We start from the raw sequence: 25543 nt of genomic DNA, 5'->3' as shown, positions 1-25543 counted from the left end.
CAGTCGTTAAAATTTTCGCGTGTCCATAAACAAGTTTAATCTTAGATCTTCGGGGGGTCAAGATCGAATCTTAAATGTTGGCAATTAAAGGTTTTTAATCAGTCACAATCCCAGCTTTTATGGAAGTTTAGAGATCGTAGATCTTTTAGTAGTTTAAAAACAATTTCAAACGCGGCTCCTTTAGGAGTCTAGGAGCAATCCCTTGGCTCTTTAAGTAGATTATAAACAATCCTTTTCGATGCTCCTTTTGTAGCTTAGAAACTATACCATTCTTGGGTCTTTAAGTAGTTTTGGAGCAATTTCAATCGTGACTCCTTTAGTAGTCTAGGAACAATCTTAATGGTGGCACTCTAAGTAGTCTGGGAGCAATCCCAATCGTAGCTCTCGAAGTAGTCAGGGAACAATCCCAATCGTAACTCTCCAATTAGTCTAGGAACAATCACAATCCTAGCTCTTGAAGTATTCTAGGAACAATTCCAATCGTAGCTCTTTTAGTAGTCAAGGAACAATCCGAATCATGGCTCTTTTAGTAGTCTAGGAACAACCCCAATCGTAGCTCTTTTAGTAGTCTAGAAACAGTCCCAATCGTAACTCCCTTTATAGTTTAGGAACAATCCCAATCGTTGTTCTCTAGGAAGTCTAGGAACAATCCCTATCGTGGCTCTTTTAATAGTTTATGAACAATCTCCATTGCGGCTCTCTAGGTAGTCTCAAAATCATCTCTTAGTCGTTTAAGAATAATCTATATCGTAGCTCTTTTACCAATCAATCGGTCGAGATCGAATCTCAAATGTTGGAAATTAAAGGTTTTTAAACAGTCACAATCCCAGCTTTCATGGAAGTTTAGGGTCGTAGATCTTTTAGTAGTTTAGAAACAATTTCAATCGCGGCTCCTTTAGGAGTCTAGGAGCAATCCCTTGGCTCTTTAAGTAGATTAGAAACAATCCTGTTCGATGCTTCTTTTGTTGTTTAGAAAGTATACCAATATTGGCTCTTTAAGTAGTTTTGAAGCAATTTCAATCGTGGCTCCTTTAGTAGTCTAGGAACAATCTTAATGGTGTCACTCTAAGTAGTCTGGGAACAATCCCAATCGTAGCTCTCGAAGTAGTCAAGCAACAATCCCAATAGTAACTCTCCAATTAGTCTAGGAACAATCAGAATCCTAGCTCGAAGTATTCTAGAAACAACCCCAATCGTAGCTCTTTTAGTAGTCTTGAAACAGTCCCAATCGTAGCTCCTTTAATAGTTTAGGAACGATCCCAATCGTTGTTCTCTAGGAAGTCTAGGAACAATCCCTATCATGGCTCTTTTAATAGTTTATGAACAATCTCCATCGCGGCTCTCTAGGTAGTCTCAGAATCATCTCTTAGTAGTTTAAGAATAATTTCTATCGTAGCTCTTTTACCAAATTATGACTCTTTCTATAGTCAAGGAACAATCTATATCCTGATTCTTTTAAATGTCTTTCTTAACGAAAAACCTCACCTGAAACTTATATTATATTCACAGGCCTCGGCGATTGGGAACCTGAAGGTTCGGACGACAACAGTGCACGCATTTGGTGTCCCGATCTGCTGCACGAAGGACAATGGCATCATTTGGTGGTAGTACTCAATCGTGCTGTACTCAAAAACTCCAGTCTTCAGCTCTATCTAGACGGAGCACCCTTGCATTCCCAAAAATTACATTATATCTCACAAAATCCCGGAGCTGGTTCCGCTAACTTACCCGTAGCAACTTCGGTATTTGGTTATGTCGGTACTCCACCCATTTGGAGACGTTATTCTAGATTGTGCTGGAAACAGGGTGTTTGTCATCTACTCGAAGATGTAGTTAATCAACAGACCGTACAGACCATCTATAATTTGGGACCACACTATATGGGCTCATTGCAGGCACCTCAATTGGGTAAAAAGGTAGAGCCTTTGGGTCCGTTAGTGGCCGAAGAGAAGGTGTTATTGGGCTTAAATGCTAAGGCGGTGTCGCAGTTGACGCTGGTGAAGATAAGAAAAGTGTATAGCAGAGCGGATAATAAGTCTATAGCCAAGCAGTTGGGCATGAATTCCCATGAGAATGCCACGCCTATAAAGTAAGTAGATCTTTAAGGTATTTGAGGCAATAGATAATAAATAAAACTTTCTATTTAAAATTTGCTTTATTTCCAAGAATCCTGCACAATTCGGCAGGACATTTAGCGGGAGCTGGTCGCACTTTGGGTGGTGTAGTGGTGGGTTATTTGGGTGTAAGAGTTTTTAGTCCTCATCCCGTCTCAGCCATGATTGATACCGTGGGAGGCTGCAATGTTTTATTGGGCATTATAGCCATGGCTCAAGATGTGGAGTCTTTGTATGCTGGTGTTAAGGCTTTAACCTGTGTAGTGCGCAGTAATCGTGCGGCCCAAAGTGAAATGGATCGTAAACGTTGCTATCAAACTTTGGGCATGTTTTTCAAAAAGAAAAAGAACTTACTCAACTCTCATATTTTACATCTCACTTTCGGTTTAGTGGGTACTGTCAATTCCGGCCAGGATATGACCGCCATACCTAATGTAACAGCTTTCCAGGATCTCTTATGTGATTTGGATATATGGCATAATGCTCCAAATGGTTTATTGAGATCATTACTGGAACATTTACTGGAGCTGGCGGTGGAATCGAATGAAAAGAAACAAAATGTTAAAATAATGCGAGAACTGCAATTACTTAATAAATTACTGTACATAATAGTGGATATACAAGATCACTCCACACGAGAGATACTCTTCAATCTGGTAGAAGCTTTATTAGGTGGTCAACCACGCCACACAGACCTATTGCTTTTCGGCCAATACTGCGCTTCCAAATTACCCAAGGCAGAGCAGATCGAAAAGTCTCTGATCTTACCCTCAATGAAACCCACCCCGAATCCTTCCAATTCAGCTGCTACTGCCGAATACGATACGACTGCTCAAAATATTTATCTACGTAATCGTTGTCTTTCTCTATTACACGGCCTCCTATTTACCTCACGCAACACCGTCAATTATATTATATGCGATGATATTTCTAAGACTTTAGGCATGGATTGGCTATTGCTATTTATGCAACCGCATGTACACTTTACCACTGTCATCATAGCCGTACGTATTTTGGTGGTGGTATGTGCCAATGAAAGTTTTCTGGTACGTTTTCGTGATAGCACCCATAATGGTGGTTATTTGAGATTTACCGAAATGGTTTCGCAAAAGAAAACCATGGGCATAGGGGCTCAACAGTTAAGCAATCGTCCGTCTTCGGGGTCGGGTACAGTGATTGTCTCCTCTTCAAATGTTTTACAACATTTGCCCACACACATAGCAGGTGAGGTGAGAACGGCGGCTTTAAATATACCAGGTAAGTTGATAGGAAGTTTAAGAATGGGAATTTTATCTGAATATGTTGCCGTTTTAGGCTTCCAAATGTTGGAATGGCTTTTGCAATATCATTTGGATGTTCCGGAACTTTATTTCCTGATAACCGCCTTAATAATGGGCCAACCGGTTAAACTCTTGGCTACCGAGCACACCAAATTTGATTTAGATCGTGTTTGGTCTTTCCTATGGGGCGCTCCCGTCTCAGCCAATACAAATATACCCAAAATGAATATATGTCCCGAGGCTGTTTGCGTTCTTTTGGGCATGGTTAGAGCTATAGTACATGGTGGTGAATTGGCTCCTTGGCTTACCAATCATCCCGAGACTATAATACAACTTTTATTCAGTCTCTATCAAAATCTTACCGACTTTATGCCCGTTATGATGACCGGCGATGTTATATCCTCTTTGGTAGCGGTGCTTTTTCCCAACAACAGTAAAGAAGATACTATAGAATCGGAACCCAATAGTGGCAATTCTTCGCCGGTAGAGGAATCCAACTGTTTCCTTTTAAATTCGAGCGTCAGCAGTCAACAATCTATAACTAAACTAACCAATCATCCTGTGCGTAAATGTATTATAGATTTCTTACGGGTTATTGTTGTAGATTCCTTAAGTCTAAATATGCATGGTAAAACTACGCCGGTTATTGATCTCGTATTAGATGCTTCTCCCGATAATTCGGAAATACCTTTACAAATTGAATATCAAACTGAAATAATAACCGCTCTTATGGATCATTTATTGGCCGCTGATATTTTGCTGGGAGAACAGGCTGCTCTCTCTTTGGTGCCGCTAACTCAGAGTCATACTCAACATATAGCTCCCAATGTTTTCTATTTTACCGCACGTGTGGTAGACAAAATGTGGCAGGGTTGTTTGACTCGTAATCCTCATGAGATTTTTGATTTTATTATCAAATTAATAGCACAAGCCAAGCGCAGATCCTCTTCTTTGTCATTAGAACAATTACATCACTCCCTAAACCGCACTATTTTATACTTATTGTCAAGACCCACGGAGGCCATAACAGAGCAAATGAGCGTTTTGGAGGCTTTACATAAAATCATCACCCATAGATTGTTAATATTTGGAGCCGGTAACCATGAGTTGGAATTTATAGGCTGTTTGACATACTGTTTGCTGCAATTGACTTCGGATATGAAAATTATACTGGAGCCTTCGACGACTCGCAATACCACCTGGCATGTAAATCCGCAGGCGGATATAATAGAGCCCAAGGATGAGGATTTAAATCAGTTACAGGTACATTTAAAGAAATATTTCCATTTTAGCTTTATTTATTAATTTCTTCCTTATCAAGGGTCGCAATCTAATTGTCGGCGCTGCCTTCCGTGTTTGGGAGGAGTTGTATGTCTGTAAAAAGCCTGCCATCGAGGAGGTTTTCAAAGTTAGCCTATGTGCTCCTCCGGCTAATTCAAAGGCTCCCGATTTACAAACCACACGTGAGCAGGTTATGGAATTGGCTTCTAAGCTATGGTTTAATTATGTGGATGCTGAGCGTAAGGCCTCCTATCGTATACCCTGGGAAATACACAATCAAATACAATCTAAGATACAAAAGGTAACCGGTGGTTTGACTCGTCTTGCCAGTCGTACAAAAGTGAAGAAAGATGAATTAGTTCGCACAAAATCAAATATGCGGAAGGAGCATGCTTTCGAATGTACCGGGATACATGTGCAGTTGATAAAGTAAGTAGAACTGAACTAGAACTGAAGTAGAACTGAACTAGAACTGAACTAGAACTGAACTAGAACTGAACTAGAACTGAACTAGAACTGAACTAGAACTGAACTAGAACTGAACTAGAACTGAACTAGAACTGAAGTAGAAATGAACTAGAACTGAATTAGAACTGAACTAGAACTGAACTAGAACTGAACTAGAACTGAACTAGAACTGAACTAGAACTGAACTAGAACTGAACTAGAACTGAACTAGAACTGAACTAGAACTGAACTAGAACTGTACTAGAACTGAACTAGAACTGAACTAGAACTGAACTAGAACTGAACTAGAACTGAACTAGAACTGAACTAGAACTGAACTAGAACTGAACTAGAACTGAACTAGAACTGAACTAGAACTGAACTAGAACTGAACTAGAACTGAACTAGAACTGAACTAGAACTGAACTAGAACTGAACTAGAACTGAACTAGAACTGAACTAGAACTGAACTAGAACTGAACTAGAACTGAACTAGAACTGAACTAGAACTGAACTAGAACAGAACTAGAACTGAACTAGAACTGAACTAGAACTGAACTAGAACTGAACTAGAACTGAACTAGAACTGAACTAGAACTGAACTAGAACTGAACTAGAACTGAACTAGAACTGAACTAGAACTGAACTAGAACTGAACTAGAACTGAACTAGAACTGAACTAGAACTGAACTAGAACTGAACTAGAACTGAACTAGAACTGAACTAGAACTGAACTAGAACTGAACTAGAACTGAACTAGAACTGAACTAGAACTGAACTAGAACTGAACTAGAACTGAACTAGAACTGAACTAGAACTGAACTAGAACTGAACTAGAACTGAACTAGAACTGAACTAGAACTGAACTAGAACTGAACTAGAACTGAACTAGAACTGAACTAGAACTGAACTAGAACTGAACTAGAACTGAACTAGAACTGAACTAGAACTGAACTAGAACTGAACTAGAACTGAACTAGAACTGAACTAGAACTGAACTAGAACTGAACTAGAACTGAACTAGAACTGAACTAGAACTAGAACTGAACTAGAACTGAACTAGAACTGAACTAGAACTGAACTAGAACTGAACTAGAACTGAACTAGAACTGAACTAGAACTAGAACTGAACTAGAACTGAACTAGAACTGAACTAGAACTGAACTAGAACTGAACTAGAACTGAACTAGAACTGAACTAGAACTGAACTAGAACTGAACTAGAACTGAACTAGAACTGAACTAGAACTAGAACTAGAACTGAACTAGAACTGAACTAGAACTAGAACTGAACTAGAACTGAACTAGAACTGAACTAGAACTGAACTAGAACTGAACTAGAACTGAACTAGAACTGAACTAGAATGAACTAGAACTGAACTAGAACTGAACTAGATCTGAACAAGAACTGAACTAGAACTGAACTAGCTGAACTAGAACTGAACTAGAACTGAACTAGAACTGAACTAGACTGAACTAGAACTGAACCTAGAACTGAACTAGAACTAGAACTGAACTAGAACTGAACTAGAACTGAACTAGAACTGAACTAGAACTGAACTAGAACTGAACTAGAACTGAACTAGAACTGAACTAGAACTGAACTAGAACTGAACTAGAACTGAACTAGAACTGAACTAGAACTGAACTAGAACTGAACTAGAACTGAACTAGAACTGAACTAGAACTGAACTAGAACTGAACTAGAACTGAACTAGAACTGAACTAGAACTGAACTAGAACTGAACTAGAACTGAACTAGAACTGAACTAGAACTGAACTAGAACTGAACTAGAACTGAACTAGAACTGAACTAGAACTGAACTAGAACTGAACTAGAACTGAACTAGAACTGAACTAGAAATGAAATAGAACTGAACTAGAACTGAACTAGAACTAAATTCGAAACTATAATTATTGACCAATAATTCACACCATTTGTTCCAGGGATCTTTGGGAGTTGCGTTGCAAACAATACCTTCAAATGTTGCAGCACACTCAACGCTATGTACACCAGGATTGGTTACAGTCCGAAACGGAATTGACCCGCGAACGTGGTCTCTGGGGTCCTGAGGGTATATCCACTCTAGACAAATGGATACTCGATACAACCGAAGGACCACATCGTATGCGCAAGAAAACTATGCGTAATGAACTTTTCTATCTACATTATCCCTATCGTCCGGAGAATGATCATCGCACCGATACGCGTCAATTAAAGGCCAATAAAGTTGCCTCTAGCTTTGATAGTAAAATCTATTATACACATTGTCAGCAGCCACCACGTATTCTCTGCGAAACTGATGCCGCCGCTCAACATCAGTTACTGCATCAACAACATTCCGTAGATGCCAATATGCTGAAGCAGCCACATCCTCAATTACATCAATCGTCAAAAAGTGAACCGGGTGGTTCGGCTAATACACCACCACCTTCGCCCCACGAAAATCGTTTAGCACATCAAGCACAAGAATCGGTAGATGGCACCAATCAAGATGATGACGAAGAGGAAGAGGAAATGACCAATATTGCCGATAACGAAACATTCCTCAGATTGTTAGAGGAACAAGAGAAAATCTCATTTATGTTTAGATGTGCTCGCATTCAAGGTCTCGATACCTTTGAAGGTCTTTTGCTGTTCGGCAAAGAACATTGTTATATTGTAGATGGTTTTACTCTTCTAAAGAATAGGGAAATAAAGGATATTGATACCCTGCCTCCGGGAGCCTATGAACCCATAATACCCAACTCTGGTGGCACTACAAGACAATGTAAAATTCGTCAATGTTCGAAATTCGGTTATGAGGAGATACGTGAAGTCCACAAAAGACGTTATTTGTTGCAGCCCATTGCTTTGGAGGTATTCTCAGAGGATGGTCGCAATTATTTGTTAAGTTTTCCACGCAAAGTCCGTAACAAGGTCTATCAACGTTTTATGGCTCATGCTACTGCAATTAATGATAATGCACAACAATCGGTGGCTGGTCAAAAGAGGACAGCAAGTGTGGAACAGACGTCGGGTATATTTAGTAGTTTGATAGGTGAAACGTCCGTAACACAAAGATGGGTGGTAAGTAAACAGAACTTCGAACTAGAACAGAATTAGAACATAATTAGAACAGAACTAGAACAGAACTTGAACAGAACTAGAACAGAACTAGAACAGAACTAGAACAGAACTAGAACAGAACTAGAACAGAACTAGAACAGAACTAGAACAGAACTAGAACAGAACTAGAACAGAACTAGAACAGAACTAGAACAGAACTAGAACAGAACTAGAACAGAACTAGAACAGAACTAGAACAGAACTAGAACAGAACTAGAACAGAACTAGAACAGAACTAGAACAGAACTAGAACAGAACTAGAACAGAACTAGAACTAGAACAGAACTAGAACAGAACTAGAACAGAACTAGAACAGAACTAGAACAGAACTAGAACAGAACTAGAACAGAACTAGAACAGAACTAGAACAGAACTAGAACAGAACTAGAACAGAACTAGAACAGAACTAGAACAGAACTAGAACAGAACTAGAACAGAACTAGAACAGAACTAGAACAGAACTAGAACAGAACTAGAACAGAACTAGAACAGAACTAGAACAGAACTAGAACAGAACTAGAACAGAACTAGAACAGAACTAGAACAGAACTAGAACAGAACTAGAACAGAACTAGAACAGAACTAGAACAGAACTAGAACAGAACTAGAACAGAACTAGAACAGAACTAGAACAGAACTAGAACAGAACTAGAACAGAACTAGAACAGAACTAGAACAGAACTAGAACAGAACTAGAACAGAACTAGAACAAAACTAGAACAGAACTAGAACAGAACTAGAACTGAATTAGAACTGAACTAGAACTGAACTAGAACTGAACTAGAACTGAACTAGAACTGAACTAGAACTGAACTAGAACTGAACTAGAACTGAACTAGAACTGAACTAGAACTGAACTAGAACTGAACTAGAACTGAACTAGAACTGAACTAGAAACTGAACTAGAACTGAACTAGAACTGAAACTAGAACTGAACTAGAACTGAACACTAGAACACTGAACTAGAACTGAACTAGAACTGAACTAGAACTGAACTAGAACTGAACTAGAACTGAACTAGAACTGAACTAGAAACTGAACTAGAACTGAACTAGAACTGAACTAGAATTCTGAACTAGAACTTAACTAGAACTTAGCTAGAACTGAACTAGAACTGAACTAGAACTGAACTAGAACCGAACTAAACTGAACTAGAACTGAACTAGAACTGAACTAGAACTGAACTAGAACTGAACTAGAACTGAACTAGAACTGAACTAGAACTGAACTAGAACTGAACTAGAACTGAACTAGAACTGAACTAGAACTGAACTAGAACTGAACTAGAACTGAACTAGAACTGAACTAGAACTGAACTAGAACTGAACTAGAACTGAACTAGAACTGAACTAGAACTGAACTAGAACTGAACTAGAACTGAACTAGAACTGAACTAGAACTGAACTAGAACTGAACTAGAACTGAACTAGAACTGAACTAGAACTGAACTAGAACTGAACTAGAACTGAACTAGAACTGAACTAGAACTGAACTAGAACTGAACTAGAACTGAACTAGAACTGAACTAGAACTGAACTAGAACTGAACTAGAACTGAACTAGAACAGAACTAGAACTAGAACAGAACTAGAACAGAACTGAACTAGAACAGAACTAGAACAGAACTAGAACAGAACTAGAACAGAACTAGAACAGAACTAGAACAGAACTAGAACAGAACTAGAACAGAACTAGAACAGAACTAGAACAGAACTAGAACAGAACTAGAACAGAACTAGAACAGAACTAGAACAGAACTAGAACAGAACTAGAACAGAACTAGAACAGAACTAGAACAGAACTAGAACAGAACTAGAACAGAACTAGAACAGAACTAGAACAGAACTAGAACAGAACTAGAACAGAACTAGAACAGAACTAGAACAGAACTAGAACAGAACTAGAGCAGAACTAGAGCAGAACTAGAGCAGAACTAAAACAGAACTAGAACAGAACTAGAACAGAACTAGAACAGAACTAGAACAGAACTAGAACAGAACTAGAACAGAACTAGAACAGAACTAGAACAGAACTAGAACAGAACTAGAACTGAACTAGAACAGAACTATAACAGAACTAGAACAGAACTAGAACAGAACTAGAACAGAACTAGAACAGAACTAGAACAGAACTAGAACAGAACTAGAACAGAACTAGAACAGAACTAGAACTGAACTAGAATAGAACTGAACTAGAACTTAACTTGAACTGAAGTAGAACTGAACTATATCTGAAGTAGAACTAAACTAGAACTGAACGAGAAATGAACCAAAATTGGAATTTCGACATCGATTTAAAAAGTTTATTTTTTAAGTTTGTTTTATTTTCCTTTTCAGCGTGGTGAAATTTCTAACTTCCAATATTTAATGCATTTAAATACTCTGGCTGGTCGTTCCTATAATGATCTCATGCAATATCCAGTTTTTCCCTGGATTTTAGCTGATTATGATTCCGAAGAATTGGATTTTAATAATCCAAAAACATTCCGTGATTTCTCAAAACCCATGGGAGCACAATCCGAAGAACGCTTAGAACAATTTCAAAAAAGATTTAAGGTTAGTTCATAAATTTTCTTTTACGCTAATTATAATATGTTAATACTATTACATAAATCTTCCAAGGAATGGGATGATCCTCAGGGTGAAACACCACCATATCACTATGGCACTCATTACAGCTCCGCCATGATAGTCTGCTCATATTTGGTGCGTCTGGAGCCATTCAGTCAACATTTCTTGCGTTTACAAGGTGGTCATTTTGATTTAGCTGATCGCATGTTTCATAGCATAAAAGAAGCCTGGCTATCGGCTTCGAAATTCAATATGGCTGATGTTAAGGAGTTGATACCTGAATTTTTCTACCTCCCCGAATTTGTTACAAATTCAAATAATTTTGATTTGGGTAAAGATCTTTATCAATGTTCTACTTTATTATTGAAATTTAAAATGTTTAAACTTTTTCGTTAAAAAGGTACCAAACAAAATGGTGAAACTTTAAATAATGTAATATTGCCGCCCTGGGCTAAACAAGACCCTAGAGAGTTTATAAGGGTACATCGCAGTGCCTTGGAATGTGATTATGTTAGTCAAAATTTACATTTGGTAAGTTGAAAACAAACTATTTTTTGTAATATAAAAGTAAATTTTTAATCAAAATATTTCTATTAAAAAAACAGTGGATCGATTTAATATTTGGCCACAAACAACAAGGTCCTGCCGCGGTAGAAGCCATTAATGTTTTCCATCATCTTTTCTATGAGGGCAATGTGGATATTTACAAGTAATTTGTTTGTAAAACTGTTGAACTAAAAATTCTGTTTAACACATGTTTTTGTATTTTTCAGTATCGATGATCCTTTAAAGAAAAATGCCACTATTGGTTTCATTAACAACTTTGGCCAGATTCCTAAACAATTGTTTAAGAAACCCCATCCCGCCAAGAAAATGTCTGGCAACAGACATTCAACTTTAATTGATCCTAGCGCTTTAATACAAGGCAATACTACTGTTTTACAATCCGATCGTTTGTTCTTCCATAATTTGGATAATCTCAAGCCCAGTTTACAGCCCATTAAGGAACTGAAAGGTCCTGTGGGTCAGATACTGCAACCGGATAAGACTGTTTTTGCTGTGGAAAAAAATAAGGTAAGAGGAATATAAAAGAACTGGAACAGAAGAGCACTAGAACAGACTAGAATAGAACTAGAACAGAAAAGAACAGGAACTAGAACAGAACTAGAACAGAACTAGAACAGAACTAGAACAGAAACTAGAGCAGAACTAGAACAGAACTAGAACAGAACTAAAACAGAACTAGAACAGAACTAGAACAGAACTAGAACAGAACTAGAACAGAACTAGAACAGAACTAGAACAGAACTAGAATAGAACTAGAATAAACTAGAACAGAAACTAGAACAAAAACTAGAACAGAACTAGAACAGAACTAGAACAGAACTAGAAACAGAACTAGAACAGAACTAGAACAGAACTAGAACAGAACTAGAAGACTAGAACAGAACTAACAGAACTAGAACAGAACTAGAACAGAACTAGAACAGAACTAGAACAGAACTAGAACAGAACTAGAACAGAACTAGAACAGAACTAGAACAGAACTAGAACAGAACTAGAACAGAACTAGAACAGAACTAGAACAGAACTAGAACAGAACTAGAACAGAACTAGAACAGAACTAGAACAGAACTAGACAGAACTAGAACAGAACTAGAACAGAACTAGAACAGAACTAGAACAGAACTAGAACAGAACTAGAACAGAACTAGAACAGAACTAGAACAGAACTAGAACAGAACTAGAACAGAACTAGAACAGAACTAGAACAGACTAGAACAGAAACTAGAACAGAACTAGAACAGAACTAGAACAGAACTAGAACAGAACTAGAACAGAACTAGAACAGAACTAGAACAGAACTAGAACAGAACTAGAACAGAACTAGAACAGAACTAGAACAGAACTAGAACAGAACTAGAACAGAACTAGAACAGAACTAGAACAGAACTAGAACAGAACTAGAACAGAACTAGAACAGAACTAGAACAGAACTAGAACAGAACTAGAACAGAACTAGAACAGAACTCAGAACTAGAACAGAACTAGAACAGAACTAGAACAGAACTAGAACAGAACTAGAACAGAACTAGAACAGAACTAGAGAACAGAGAACTAGAACAGAACTAGAACAGAACTAGAACAGAACTAGAACAGAACTAGAACAGAACTAGAACAGAACTAGAACAGAACTACAACAGAACTAGAACAGAACTAGAACAGAACTAGAACAGAACTAGAACAGAACTAGAACAGAACTAGAACAGAACTAGAACAGAACTAGAACAGAACTAGAACAGAACTAGAACAGAACTAGAACAGAACTAGAACAAACTAGAACAGAACTAGAACAGAACTAGAACAGAACTAGAACAGAACTAGAACAGAACTAGAACAGAACTAGAACAGAACTAGAACAGAACTAGAACAGAACTAGAACAGAACTAGAACAGAACTAGAACAGAACTAGAACAGAACTAGAACAGAACTAGAACAGAACTAGAACAGAACAGAACTAGAACAGAACTAGAACAGAACTAGAACAGAACTAGAACAGAACTAGAACAGAACTAGAACAGAACTAGAACTAGAACAGAACTAGAACAGAACTAGAACAGAACTAGAACAGAACTAGAACAGAACTAGAACAGAACTAGAACAGAACTAGAACAGAACTAGAACAGAACTAGAACAGAACTAGAACAGAACTAGAACAGAACTAGAACAGAACTAGAACAGAACTAGAACAGAACTAGAACAGAACTAGAACAGAACTAGAACAGAACTAGAACAGAACTAGAACAGAACTAGACAGAACTAGAACAGAACTAGAACAGAACTAGAACAGAACTAGAACAGAACTAGAACAGAACTAGAACAGAACTAGAACAGAACTAGAACAGAACTAGAACAGAACTAGAACAGAACTAGAACAGAACTAGAACAGAACTAGAACAGAACTAGAACAGAACTAGAACAGAACTAGAACAGAACTAGAACAGAACTAGAACAGAACTAGAACAGAACTAGAACAGAACTAGAACAGAACTAGAACAGAACTAGAACAGAACTAGAACAGAACTAGAACAGAACTAGAACAGAACTAGAACCAGAACTAGAACAGAACTAGAACAGAACTAGAACAGAAACTAGAACAGAACTAGAACAGAACTAGAAACAGAACTAGAACAGAAACTAGAACAGAACTAGAACAGAACTAGAACAGAACTAGAACAGAACTAGAAAGAACTAGAACAGAACTAGAACAGAACTAGAACAGAACTAGAACAGAACTAGAACAGAACTAGAACAGAACTAGAACAGAACTAGAACAGAACTAGAACAGAACTAGAACAGAACTAGAACAGAACTAGAACAGAAACTAGAACAGAACTAGAACAGAACTAGAACAGAACTAGAACAGAACTAGAACAGAACTAGAACAGAACTAGAACAGAACTAGAACAGAACTAGAACAGAACTAGAACAGAACTAGAAACTAGAACAGAACTAGAACAGAACTAGAACAGAACTAGAACAGAACTAGAACAGAACTAGAACAGAACTAGAACAGAACTAACAGACTAGAACAGAACTAGAACAGAAACTAGAAACAGAAACTAGAACAGAACTAGAACAGAACTAGAACAGAACTAGAAAGAACTAGAACTGAACTAGAACTGAACTAGAACTGAACTAGAACTGAACTAGAACTGAACTAGAACTGAACTAGAACTGAACTAGAACAGAACTAGAACAGAACTAGAACAGAACTAGAACAGAACTAGAACAGAACTAGAACAGAACTAGAACAGAACTAGAACAGAACTAGAACAGAACTAGAACAGAACTAGAACAGAACTAGAACAGAACTAGAACAGAACTAGAACAGAACTAGAACAGAACTAGAACAGAACTAGAACAGAACTAGAACTAGAACAGAACTAGAACAGAACTAGAACTAGAACAGAACTAGAACAGAACTAGAACAGAACTAGAACAGAACTAGAACTAGAACAGAACTAGAACAGAACTAGAACAGAACTAGAACAGAACTAGAACAGAACTAGAACAGAACTAGAACAGAACTAGAACAGAACTAGAACAGAACTAGAACAGAACTAGAACAGAACTAGAACAGAACTAGAACAGAACTAGAACAGAACTAGAACAGAACTAGAACAGAACTAGAACAGAACTAGAACTGAACTAGAACTGAACTAGAACTGAACTAGAACTGAACTAGAACTGAACTAGAACTGAACTAGAACTGAACTAGAACTGAACTAGAACTGAACTAGAACTGAACTAGAACTGAACTAGAACTGAACTAGAACTGAACTAGAACTGAACTAGAACTGAACTAGAACTGAACTAGAACTGAGCTAGAACTGAACTAAAACTGAACTAGAACTGAACTAGAACTGAAATAGAACTAAAATAAAACTAAAGTAGAGCTGAACTAGAACTGAACTGGAACTGAACTAGAACTAAACTAGAACAGAACAGAACAAAACTAAAACTAAAACTAAAACTGGATCGATCAGCCACTGAACTGGATTATTTTTGATCTCAAACATTTTAATAATTTTTAGGTTATGATGCCGCCATCATACACAAAATACATAGCATGGGGTTTTGCTGATCATTCACTGCGTGTCGGTCTTTACGATACTGATCGTGCCTCGTTTGTCTCGGAAGCAGCCGCCCAAAATTCCGGAGAAATTTTAACCTGTGCTTGCCCCAACTCCAAAATGATTATAACAGCTGGCACCAGCTCTGTTATAACGGTATGGAAATTTGATGCGAATCGTAAAAGTCTGACGGTACGCCACTCTCTGCACGGCCATACAGATGCGGTGACATGTCTAGCAGCAAGTGCTGCTTATAATGTAATAGTATCGGGATCTAGAGATGGAACAGCCATAGTATGGGATATGGCCAGATTTACATTTGTAAGACAACTTAGGGGACATGTAGGTGTAGTGGCAGCTGTGGCTATAAATGAATTGACAGGAGATATAGCCACCTGTTCGGCCACTTGGTTGCATGTTTGGTCAATAAATGGAGATCCTCTGGCCACGGTTAATACCTGTGTGGGTAGTGCGGATCGAATGCAGCAAATATTATGTGTGGCCTTTTCGCAGATACGTGAATGGGATCAACAAAATGTGGTGATAACCGGGTCAACAGATGGTGTTGTAAGGGTAAGTTTTGGGCATGAGGAGGTTTTAAATCAATTTATTTTCATAATTTTTAAAAATTTTCTAGATGTGGTCTTTGGAATATGTTCAAGTACCGATTGAACGTAAACTCAAAAGATGCGCTGAGATAAAATCACAAGAAAATCCTGATAATCAGTCCGATAAAGAGGAAGAAGAAACAAAAAATGGCGAGAGTTCGAAGAAAATCGATATTATAAAACAAATGCAAGGCATATCATCGCATGATGAAAATGGTTCGTTCGTATTGGAGTTTTTTAAATCGCTTTATGGAAACTCATTTTCTCTTTTGTTTTTTTTTTTTTCGCAGAAATCCATAAATCTGCTTCTGAGTCTAGTATATCTGAAGCCTCTAATCATTCGAATAACTCTACACAATCTGATAAACCCAATAAAAAGGATTGTGAGCCGCCGGTAACCTCCGAAAGACGTAAAAGTTCTTTTTCGGGAGCAAAATCTTTGCATGAAATTAAATCATCTACAGTAGATCATCCCAATTCCCTGAAAAATAATGAAGGTATGTTAACAACACAAAAATTATAAATTTCATTTAAAAATGTATATTTTTCGTTTCGAATTTAGAAGAAGAACGTGCTACTATACGTCCTAGTAAATCGGATACCAGTCTTACGGACGGTTTTGTTATGATTGACAGTCATAAGGGTGAACATTGCTTAAAGAAGGGTAAGTTTTGAAAGGAATTTAAAATATTTTTAGATAAATATCAAACAATTTCTTCTTCCTTTTTGTAGGTTTTAAATGGCAACGTCAATTAATGTTTAGATCTAAGCTGACCATGCATACAGCTTATGATCGCAAGGATAATGCTGAACCTGCTAGCATAACTGCTTTAACCGTTTCAAAAGATCATAAAATATTATATGTGGGTAAGTAAAGTCGGACAAAATAGGAATACATTTGCCCTCCAACCAAAGGCAAATCAAAGTTTGCAGAATTCTTCTTCAGTTGTGGTTCAGTTCCAGTTCTAGTTCAGTTCTGGTTCTATTCTGGTTCTATTCTAGTTCTGTTCTAGTTCTGTTCTAGTTCTGTTCTAGTTCTGTTCTAGTTCTGTTCTACTTCTGTTCTAGTTCTGTTCTAGTTCTGTTCTAGTTCTGTTCTAGTTCTGTTCTAGTTCTGTTCTAGTTCTGTTCTAGTTTTGTTCTACTTCTGTTCTAGTTCTGTTCTAGTTCTGTTCTAGTTTTGTTCTACTTCTGTTCTAGTTCTGTTCTAGTTCTGTTCTAGTTCTGTTCTAGTTCTGTTCTAGTTCTGTTCTAGTTCCGTTCTAGTTCTGTTCTAGTTCTATTCTGGTTCTATTCTAGTTCTCTTCTAGTTCTGTTCTAGTTCTGTTCTAGTTCTGTTCTAGTTCTGTTCTAGTTCTGTTCTAGTTCTGTTCTAGTTCTGTTCTAGTTCTGTTCTAGTTCTGTTCTAGTTCTGTTCTAGTTCTGTTCTAGTTCAGTTATAGTTCAGTTCTAGTTCTGTTCTAGTTCTGTTCTAGTTCTGTTCTGGTTCTGTTCTAGTTCTGTTCTAGTTCTGTTCTAGTTCTGTTCTAGTTCTGTTCTAGTTCTGTTCTAGTTCTGTTCTAGTTCTGTTCTAGTTCAGTTATAGTTCAGTTCTAGTTCTGTTCTAGTTCTGTTCTAGTTCTGCTCTAGTTCTGTTCTAGTTCTGTTCTAGTTCTGTTCTAGTTCTGTTCTAGTTCTGTTCTAGTTCTGTTCTAGTTCTGTTCTTCTTCTGTTCTAGTTCTGTTCTAGTTCTGTTCTAGTTCTGTTCTAGTTCTGTTGTAGTTCTGTTCTAGTTCTGTTCTAGTTCAGATCTTCTCTGTTCTAGTTCTGCTCTGTTCTAGTTCTTCTCTGTTCTAGTTCTTCTCTGTTCTAGTTCTTTTCTGTTCTAGTTCAGTTCTAGTTCAGTTCTAGTTCAGTTCTAGTTCAGTTCTAGTTCAGTTCTAGTTCAGTTCTAGTTCAGTTCTAGTTCAGTTCTAGTTCAGTTCTAGTTCAGTTCTAGTTCAGTTCTAGTTCAGTTCTAGTTCAGTTCTAGTTCAGTTCTAGTTCAGTTCTAGTTCAGTTCTAGTTCAGTTCTAGTTCAGTTCTAGTTCAGTTCTAGTTCAGTTCTAGTCAGTTCTAGTTCAGTTCTAGTTCAGTTCTAGTTCAGTTCTGTTCTAGTTCAGTTCTAGTTCAGTTCTAGTTCAGTTCTAGTTCAGTTCTAGTTCTAGTTCAGTTCTAGTTCAGTTCTAGTTCAGTTCTAGTTCAGTTCTAGTTCAGTTCTAGTTCAGTTCTAGTTCAGTTCTAGTTCAGTTCTAGTTCAGTTCTAGTTCAGTTCTAGTTCAGTTCTAGTTCAGTTCTAGTTCAGTTCTAGTTCAGTTCTAGTTCTAGTTCTAGTTCTGTTCTAGTTCTGTTCTAGTTCTGTTCTAGTTCTGTTCTAGTTCTGTTCTAGTCTGTTCTGTTCTGTTCTGTTCTAGTTCTGTTCTGTTCTAGTTCTGTTCTAGTTCTGTTCTAGTTCTGTTCTAGTTCTGTTCTAGTTCTGTTCTAGTTCTGTTCTAGTTCTGTTCTAGTTCTGTTCTAGTTCTGTTCTAGTTCTGTTCTAGTTCTGTTCTAGTTCTGTTCTAGTTCTGTTCTAGTTCTGTTCTAGTACTGTTCTAATTCTGTTCTAGTTCTGTTCTAGTTCTGTTCTAGTTCTGTTCTAGTTCTGTTCTGTTCTGTTCTGTTCTGTTCTAGTTCTGTTCTAGTTCTGTTCTAGTTTCTGTTCTAGTTCTGTTCTAGTTCTGTTCTAGTTCTGTTCTAGTTCTGTTCTAGTTCTGTTCTAGTTCTGTTCTAGTTCTGTTCTAGTTCTGTTCTAGTTCCGTTCTAGTTCTGTTCTAGTTCTGTTCTAGTTCTGTTCTAGTTCTGCTCTAGTTCTGTTCTAGTTCTGTTCTAGTTCTGTTGTAGTTCTGTTCTAGTTCTGTTCTAGTTCTGCTCTAGTTCTGCTCTAGTTCTGTTCTAGTTCTGTTCTAGTTCTGTTCTAGTTCTGTTCTAGTTCTGTTCTGTTCTAATTCTGTTCTAGTTCTGTTCTAGTTCTGTTCTAGTTCTGTTCTGTTCTAGTTCTGTTCTAGTTCAGTTCTGTTCTGTTCTGTTCTGTTCTGTTCTGTTCTGTTCTGTTCTGTTCTGTTCAGTTCTAGTTCAGTTCTAGTTCTAGTTCTGTTCTAGTTCTGTTCTAGTTCTGTTCTAGTTCTGTTCTAGTTCTGTTCTAGTTCTGTTCTAGTTCTGTTCTAGTTCTGTTCTAGTTCTGTTCTAGTTCTGTTCAGTTCTAGTTCAGTTCTAGTTCTGTTCTAGTTCTGTTCTAGTTCAGTTCTAGTTCAGTTCTAGTTCAGTTCTAGTTCAGTTCTAGTTCAGTTCTAGTTCAGTTCTAGTTCAGTTCTAGTTCAGTTCTAGTTCAGTTCAAGTTCAGTTCTAGTTCAGTTCTAGTTCAGTTCTAGTTCAGTTCTAGGTCAGTTCTAGTACAGTTCTAGTTCAATTCTAGTTCAGTTCTAGTTCAGTTCTAGTTCAGTTCTAGTTCAGTTCTAGTTCAGTTCTAGTTCAGTTCTAGTTCAGTTCTAGTTCAGTTCTAGTTCAGTTCTAGTTCAGTTCTTGTTCAGTTCTAGTTCAGTTCTAGTTCAGTTCTAGTTCAGTTCTAGTTCAGTTCTAGTTCAGTTCTAGTTCAGTTCTAGTTCAGTTCTAGTTCAGTTCTAGTTCAGTTCTAGTTCAGTTCTAGTTCAGTTCTAGTTCAGTTCTAGTTCAGTTCTAGTTCAGTTCTAGTTCAGTTCTAGTTCAGTTCTAGTTCAGTTCTAGTTCAGTTCTAGTTCAGTTCTAGTTCAGTTCTAGTTCAGTTCTAGTTTAGTTCTAGTTCAGTTCTAGTTCAGTATTAGTTCAGTTCTAATTCAGAACTAGTTCAGTTCTAGTTCTGTTCTAGTGCTTTTCCATTTCAGATGTTTTAAATAATTTAAATATTTGTTTTTATTTCAGGTGATGCCCGCGGTCGCATTTATTCCTGGTGTGTTACTGAACAACCAGGACGGGGTGTGGCGGATCATTGGCTAAAGGATGAGGGAGCCGATCAATGTGTTAAGTGTCATGTTAAGTAAGTAGCACTTTACAAAATACTCGACTTTTAAAATCGCATATAAAAACAAAAACCTAAATAATACAATAAACTTACTCTGTTATTGTACGTAATGGAATTTTTGGAAAATTATAGAATTCATGTACTAGTTCTGACAAAACTTTATCTTAAAATGGTTTTATGACTTCCTATCTTTAGACTTTTTACTGAAACTGTTATATTTATTCTCTTTTAGGCGTCCCAAAGAAGTTAGACTTTCGCGTATTCTATCCTTTAGTGAGCATTTTTCTTAAAAATGTGAATTTTTTAAAGGTGGTAAAGAATTTTTAGTAAAATTTTTAGTTGTTGAACTAATTAATCCAACATTTTTAAAGCATGTTTGTTTAAATTAAAAAAATATATATATTCGTTTATTATAGAATTTACAAAATAGTTTTACTAACACCGTTGAAAACTTTTAGTTTAAATTTTAACACGCTTTTTTAACAAATTCTTATCAAATTCGCTAGCCAAACTTAGCGTCAAAATTGAGTGGCAAAAATATAACCTATAAATATAAACTTAATTAAGGGCTTAAGCGTCATATACGTAATTAAGAAAGCTTTCATATTGAGAAAAACTTCATATCCAATATCGAAAGTTTTAATTATTAACAAAGAAAATTGTCCGCAATTTTATTTCAAAGTCGACTTGATCGGCTCTTTTGTAAGATTTTGATAAAAATATCGAAAGTTCGAACTTATGTTTAAAACAATTTTGAAGCTGTTTTTTATACATTTCGATAAAATGGAAATTTCTCAGAACTAGACTATAGACTAGACTATAGACTAGACTGTAGACTAGACTATAGACTAGACTAGACTAAGACTACTAGACTAGACTATAGACTAGACTATAGACTAGACTAGACTATAGACTAGACTATAGACTAGACTATAGACTAGACTATAGACTAGACTATAGACTAGACTATAGACTAGACTATAGACTAGACTATAGACTAGACTATGGACTAGACTATAGACTAGGCTATATAGACTAGACTATAGACTAGACTATAGACTAGACTATAGACTAGACTATAGACTAGGCTATAGACTAGACTATAGACTAGACTATAGACTAGATATAGACTAGATATAGACTAGGCTATAGACTAGACTATAGACTAGACTATAGACTAGACTATAGACTAGACTATAGACTAGACTATAGACTAGACTATAGACTAGACTATAGACTAGACTATAGACTAGACTATAGACTAGACTATAGACTAGACTATAGACTAGACTATAGACTAGACTATAGACTAGACTATAGACTAGACTATAGACTAGACTATAGACTAGACTATAGACTAGACTATAGACTAGACTATAGACTAGACTATAGACTAGACTATAGACTAGACTATAGACTAGACTATAGACTAGACTATAGACTTGACTATAGACTAGACTATAGACTAGACTATAGACTTGACTATAGACTAGACTATAGACTAGACTATAGACTAGATTATAGACTAGACTATGGACTAGACTATAAAAAGAGAGAATTCCGAAGAATCTCTATAAAAAGAGATAATTTCGAGAATTCTCTATAAAAAGAGAGAATTTAAAAGATTCTCTATAAAAAGAGAGAATTTAAAAGATTCTCTATAAAAAGAGAGAAGTTTGAAAATTTTTTATAAAAGGAGAGAATTTCGAAAATTCTCTATAAAAGTCGATAATTTCGAAAATTTTCTATAAAAATAGAGAATTTCGAAAATTTTCTATAAAAATAGAGAATTTCGAAAATTTTCTATAAAAATAGAGAATTTCGAAAATTTTCTATAAAAATAGAGAATTTCGAAAATTTTCTATAAAAATAGAGAATTTCGAAAATTTTCTATAAAAATAGAGAATTTCGAAAATTTTCTATAAAAATAGAGAATTTCGAAAATTTTCTATAAAAATAGAGAATTTCGAAAATTGTCTATAAAAATAGAGAATTTCGAAAATTTTCTATAAAAATAGAGAATTTCGAAAATTTTCTATAAAAATAGAGAATTTCGAAAATTTTCTATAAAAATAGAAAATTTCGAAAATTTTCTATAAAAATAGAGAATTTCGAAAATTTTCTATAGAAATAGAGAATTTCGAAAATTTTCTATAGAAATAGAGAATTTCGAAAATTTTCTATAGAAATAGAGAATTTCGAAAATTTTCTATAGAAATAGAGAATTTCGAAAATTTTCTATAGAAATAGAGAATTTCGAAAATTTTCTATAGAAATAGAGAATTTCGAAAATTTTCTATAGAAATAGAGAATTTCGAAAATTTTCTATAGAAATAGAGAACTTCGAAAATTTTCTATAGAAATAGAGAACTTCGAAAATTTTCTATAGAAATAGAGAATTTCGAAAATTTTCTATAAAAATAGAGAATTTCGAAAATTTTCTATAAAAATAGAGAATTTCGAAAATTTTCTATAAAAATAGAGAATTTCGAAAATTTTCTATAAAAATAGAGAATTTCGAAAATTTTCTATAAAAATAGAGAATTTCGAAAATTTTCTATAAAAATAGAGAATTTCGAAAATTTTCTATAAAAATAGAGAATTTCGAAAATTTTCTATAAAAATAGAGAATTTCGAAAATTTTCTATAAAAATAGAGAATTTCGAAAATTTTCTATAAAAATAGAGAATTTCGAAAATTTTCTATAAAAATAGAGAATTTCGAAAATTTTCTATAAAAATAGAGAATTTCGAAAATTTTCTATAGAAATAGAGAATTTCGAAAAATTTCTATAAAAATAGAGAGAGTTTCGTGGATTGTTTTTAAAAAAGAGAAATTTTTCTTTTCTATTATTCTCTCTTAATTTTAATATAATATTTACTTTATTTTTCAGATTCAACTTATACGAACGCAAACATCATTGTCGCAATTGTGGTCAAGTGTTTTGTAATAAATGCAGTCGTTTTGAATCGGAAATATCACGTCTACGCATTATAAAACCCGTTAGAGTGTGTCAGGCCTGTTATGGACAATTAAGAACGAATTCGGTAGACAATTAATAGAGAGATGTGTTTTTTTTTAGAGAATTTAACATACAACAGCAACAAAATACATATAAGTTATTAATTGAAAAGAGTAAATTGTACCTTTTTAAAAAACACATACACACATACATTACACACTTACATAAATTAATTACGAAAACAAAAAAGAAAGAAAAAAATTAAACCAAATTATTAAAATAAATCAATAATAAATTAAGTTTAAATATAAATATTGAAAACAAATAGAACAAATACTTTAAATATAAAAATAAAAAAACAACACTCCCCCTTATAAAATGCTCCCCGCCCGACCCTTGTCTGACATAAAGTGTATATTATAAAAAAAAATTAGTAAATATTTCATATGAATGGATTTTTGTTGTTAATTTTATATGTGAAAAAAAAAATCGAGAAAAAAATTTAGATTAGTTTTTTATGTAATTTATGATATTGTTTTTTTTATAATTTATTGTAACTTGTTATTATTTATATATAATTTTTTTTTAATGTTTAATATTTATAAAAGAAAAAGGCTGTTTATTATTTATTATTTCTTATTTGGACAAATCCTAGTGTGTAAAAAAAAACTGATTTAACTTTTGCAACACAAAACATCTTTTTTATATAAAAAGACATTTTGTTTCGAAAAAAACCCTTTTTTAGCTGTAATTATTTAATTTTATGTCTTTTTAGTTAATTCATTATTTATTACATTGATTGTAAATTTTTTTATGTTTGTTTTTTTAATTTATATTTTTGTATTTATTAAAAGTAAATTTTATATTTGTTTAAAAAGAAAACTATTAAATATACGTATAACCATTTAAATTATAAAAAAAAATAATTATATTAAGATAAAGACAATTTATAAGTATAAAAGAACAAACCAAATACTTTAAAACAAAAAAAAAAAACACACAATAATGTATTCTTTTTTAATTTTTTAAAGAAACAGAAGCCAATAATTTTGTTTAGTTGTGGGAAAAATTATAGTCCAAATGAGTTAAAAAATGTAAGAAAGACTAGACTATAAACTATAAACTAGACTATAAACTAGACCGTAGACTCTACCGTAGACTAGAATATAGACTATAGAGTAGACTGAATCCTAGACTAGACTATAGACAAGACTATAAACTAGACTACAGACTAGACTAAATACTAGACTGTAGACTAGATTATCGAATAGTCTATTGACTAGACTATAGACTACACCATCGATTTTACTATAGACAAGACTATAGAATAAACTATAGACTAGATTATAAACTATATAGGTATATAGACTATACAATATACTATAGACTAGACTATAGACTAGAGTATAGACTAGGCTATAAACTAGACTATAGACTGGAGTATAGACTAGAGTATAGACTAGACTATAAACTATACTATAGACTAGAGTATAGACTATAGACTAGACTATAGACTAGACTATAGACTAGACTATAGACTAGACTAGACTAGACTATAGACTAGACTATAGACTAGACTATAGACTAGACTATAGACTAGACTATAGACTAGACTATAGACTAGACTATAGACTAGACTATAGACTAGACTATAGACTAGACTATAGACTAGACTATAGACTAGACTATAGACTAGACTATAGACTAGACTATAGACTAGACTATAGACTAGACTATAGACTAGACTATAGACTAGACTATAGACTAGACTATAGACTAGACTATAGACTAGACTATAGACTAGACTATAGACTAGACTATAGACTAGACTATAGACTAGACTATAGACTAGACTAGAGACTAGAGACTATAGACTAGACTAGACTATAGACTAGACTAGACTATAGACTAGACTAGACTATAGACTAGACTAGACTATAGACTAGACTAGACTATAGACTAGACTAGACTAGACTATAGACTAGACTAGACTATAGACTAGACTATAGACTAGACTATAGACTAGACTATAGACTAGACTATAGACTAGACTATAGACTAGACTATAGACTAGACTATAGACTAGACTATAGACTAGACTATAGACTAGACTATAGACTAGACTATAGACTAGACTATAGACTAGACTATAGACTAGACTATAGACTAGACTATAGACTAGACTATAGACTAGACTATAGACTAGACTATAGAGACTATAGACTAGACTATAGACTAGACTATAGACTAGACTATAGACTAGACTATAGACTAGACTATAGACTAGACTATAGACTAGACTATAGACTAGACTATAGACTAGACTATAGACTAGACTATAGACTAGACTAGACTATAGACTAGACTATAGACTAGACTATAGACTAGACTATAGACTAGACTATAGACTAGACTATAGACTAGACTATAGACTAGACTATATGACTAGACTATAGACTAGACTATAGAACTAGACTATAGACTAG

The 25543-nt window shown here is 35.1% G+C and overlaps 1 protein-coding gene across 5 annotated transcripts in view; it reads left to right on the top strand.

Annotated features, from left to right (window-relative positions):
* The window catches only part of LOC119604072 (WD repeat and FYVE domain-containing protein 3), a 57660-nt gene extending 33389 nt beyond the window's left edge, over nucleotides 1-24271 (top strand). For 4 of the 5 annotated variants that reach the window (XM_037956503.1, XM_037956500.1, XM_037956502.1 and 1 more), the window contains exons 8-24: nucleotides 1510-2089; nucleotides 2167-3371; nucleotides 3429-4657; nucleotides 4716-5104; nucleotides 7069-8191; nucleotides 10566-10784; nucleotides 10851-11130; nucleotides 11200-11330; nucleotides 11405-11508; nucleotides 11573-11873; nucleotides 15398-16009; nucleotides 16074-16260; nucleotides 16335-16541; nucleotides 16607-16708; nucleotides 16777-16911; nucleotides 19996-20110; nucleotides 22989-23154. In XM_037956503.1, the coding sequence (XP_037812431.1) occupies nucleotides 1510-2089; nucleotides 2167-3371; nucleotides 3429-4657; nucleotides 4716-5104; nucleotides 7069-8191; nucleotides 10566-10784; nucleotides 10851-11130; nucleotides 11200-11330; nucleotides 11405-11508; nucleotides 11573-11873; nucleotides 15398-16009; nucleotides 16074-16260; nucleotides 16335-16541; nucleotides 16607-16708; nucleotides 16777-16911; nucleotides 19996-20110; nucleotides 22989-23154 (7085 nt within the window). Of the gene's footprint in view, nucleotides 1-1509; nucleotides 2090-2166; nucleotides 3372-3428; nucleotides 4658-4715; nucleotides 5105-7068; nucleotides 8192-10565; nucleotides 10785-10850; nucleotides 11131-11199; nucleotides 11331-11404; nucleotides 11509-11572; nucleotides 11874-15397; nucleotides 16010-16073; nucleotides 16261-16334; nucleotides 16542-16606; nucleotides 16709-16776; nucleotides 16912-19995; nucleotides 20111-22988 lie in introns of all 5 variants that reach the window. The other variant, XM_037956499.1, reaches the window with a different exon arrangement.
* Nucleotides 24272-25543: the final 1272 nt, after the last annotated feature.

Source organism: Lucilia sericata, unplaced genomic scaffold (assembly GCF_015586225.1).
Source record: "Lucilia sericata isolate MDLA Ls3-8-SP2 unplaced genomic scaffold, ASM1558622v1 Contig000359F_arrow, whole genome shotgun sequence".
In the NCBI taxonomy this organism is placed as follows: domain Eukaryota; kingdom Metazoa; phylum Arthropoda; class Insecta; order Diptera; family Calliphoridae; genus Lucilia; species Lucilia sericata.
The sequence above is the reverse complement of the archived record's forward strand: the minus strand, read 5'-3'. Positions and strand labels throughout refer to the sequence as shown.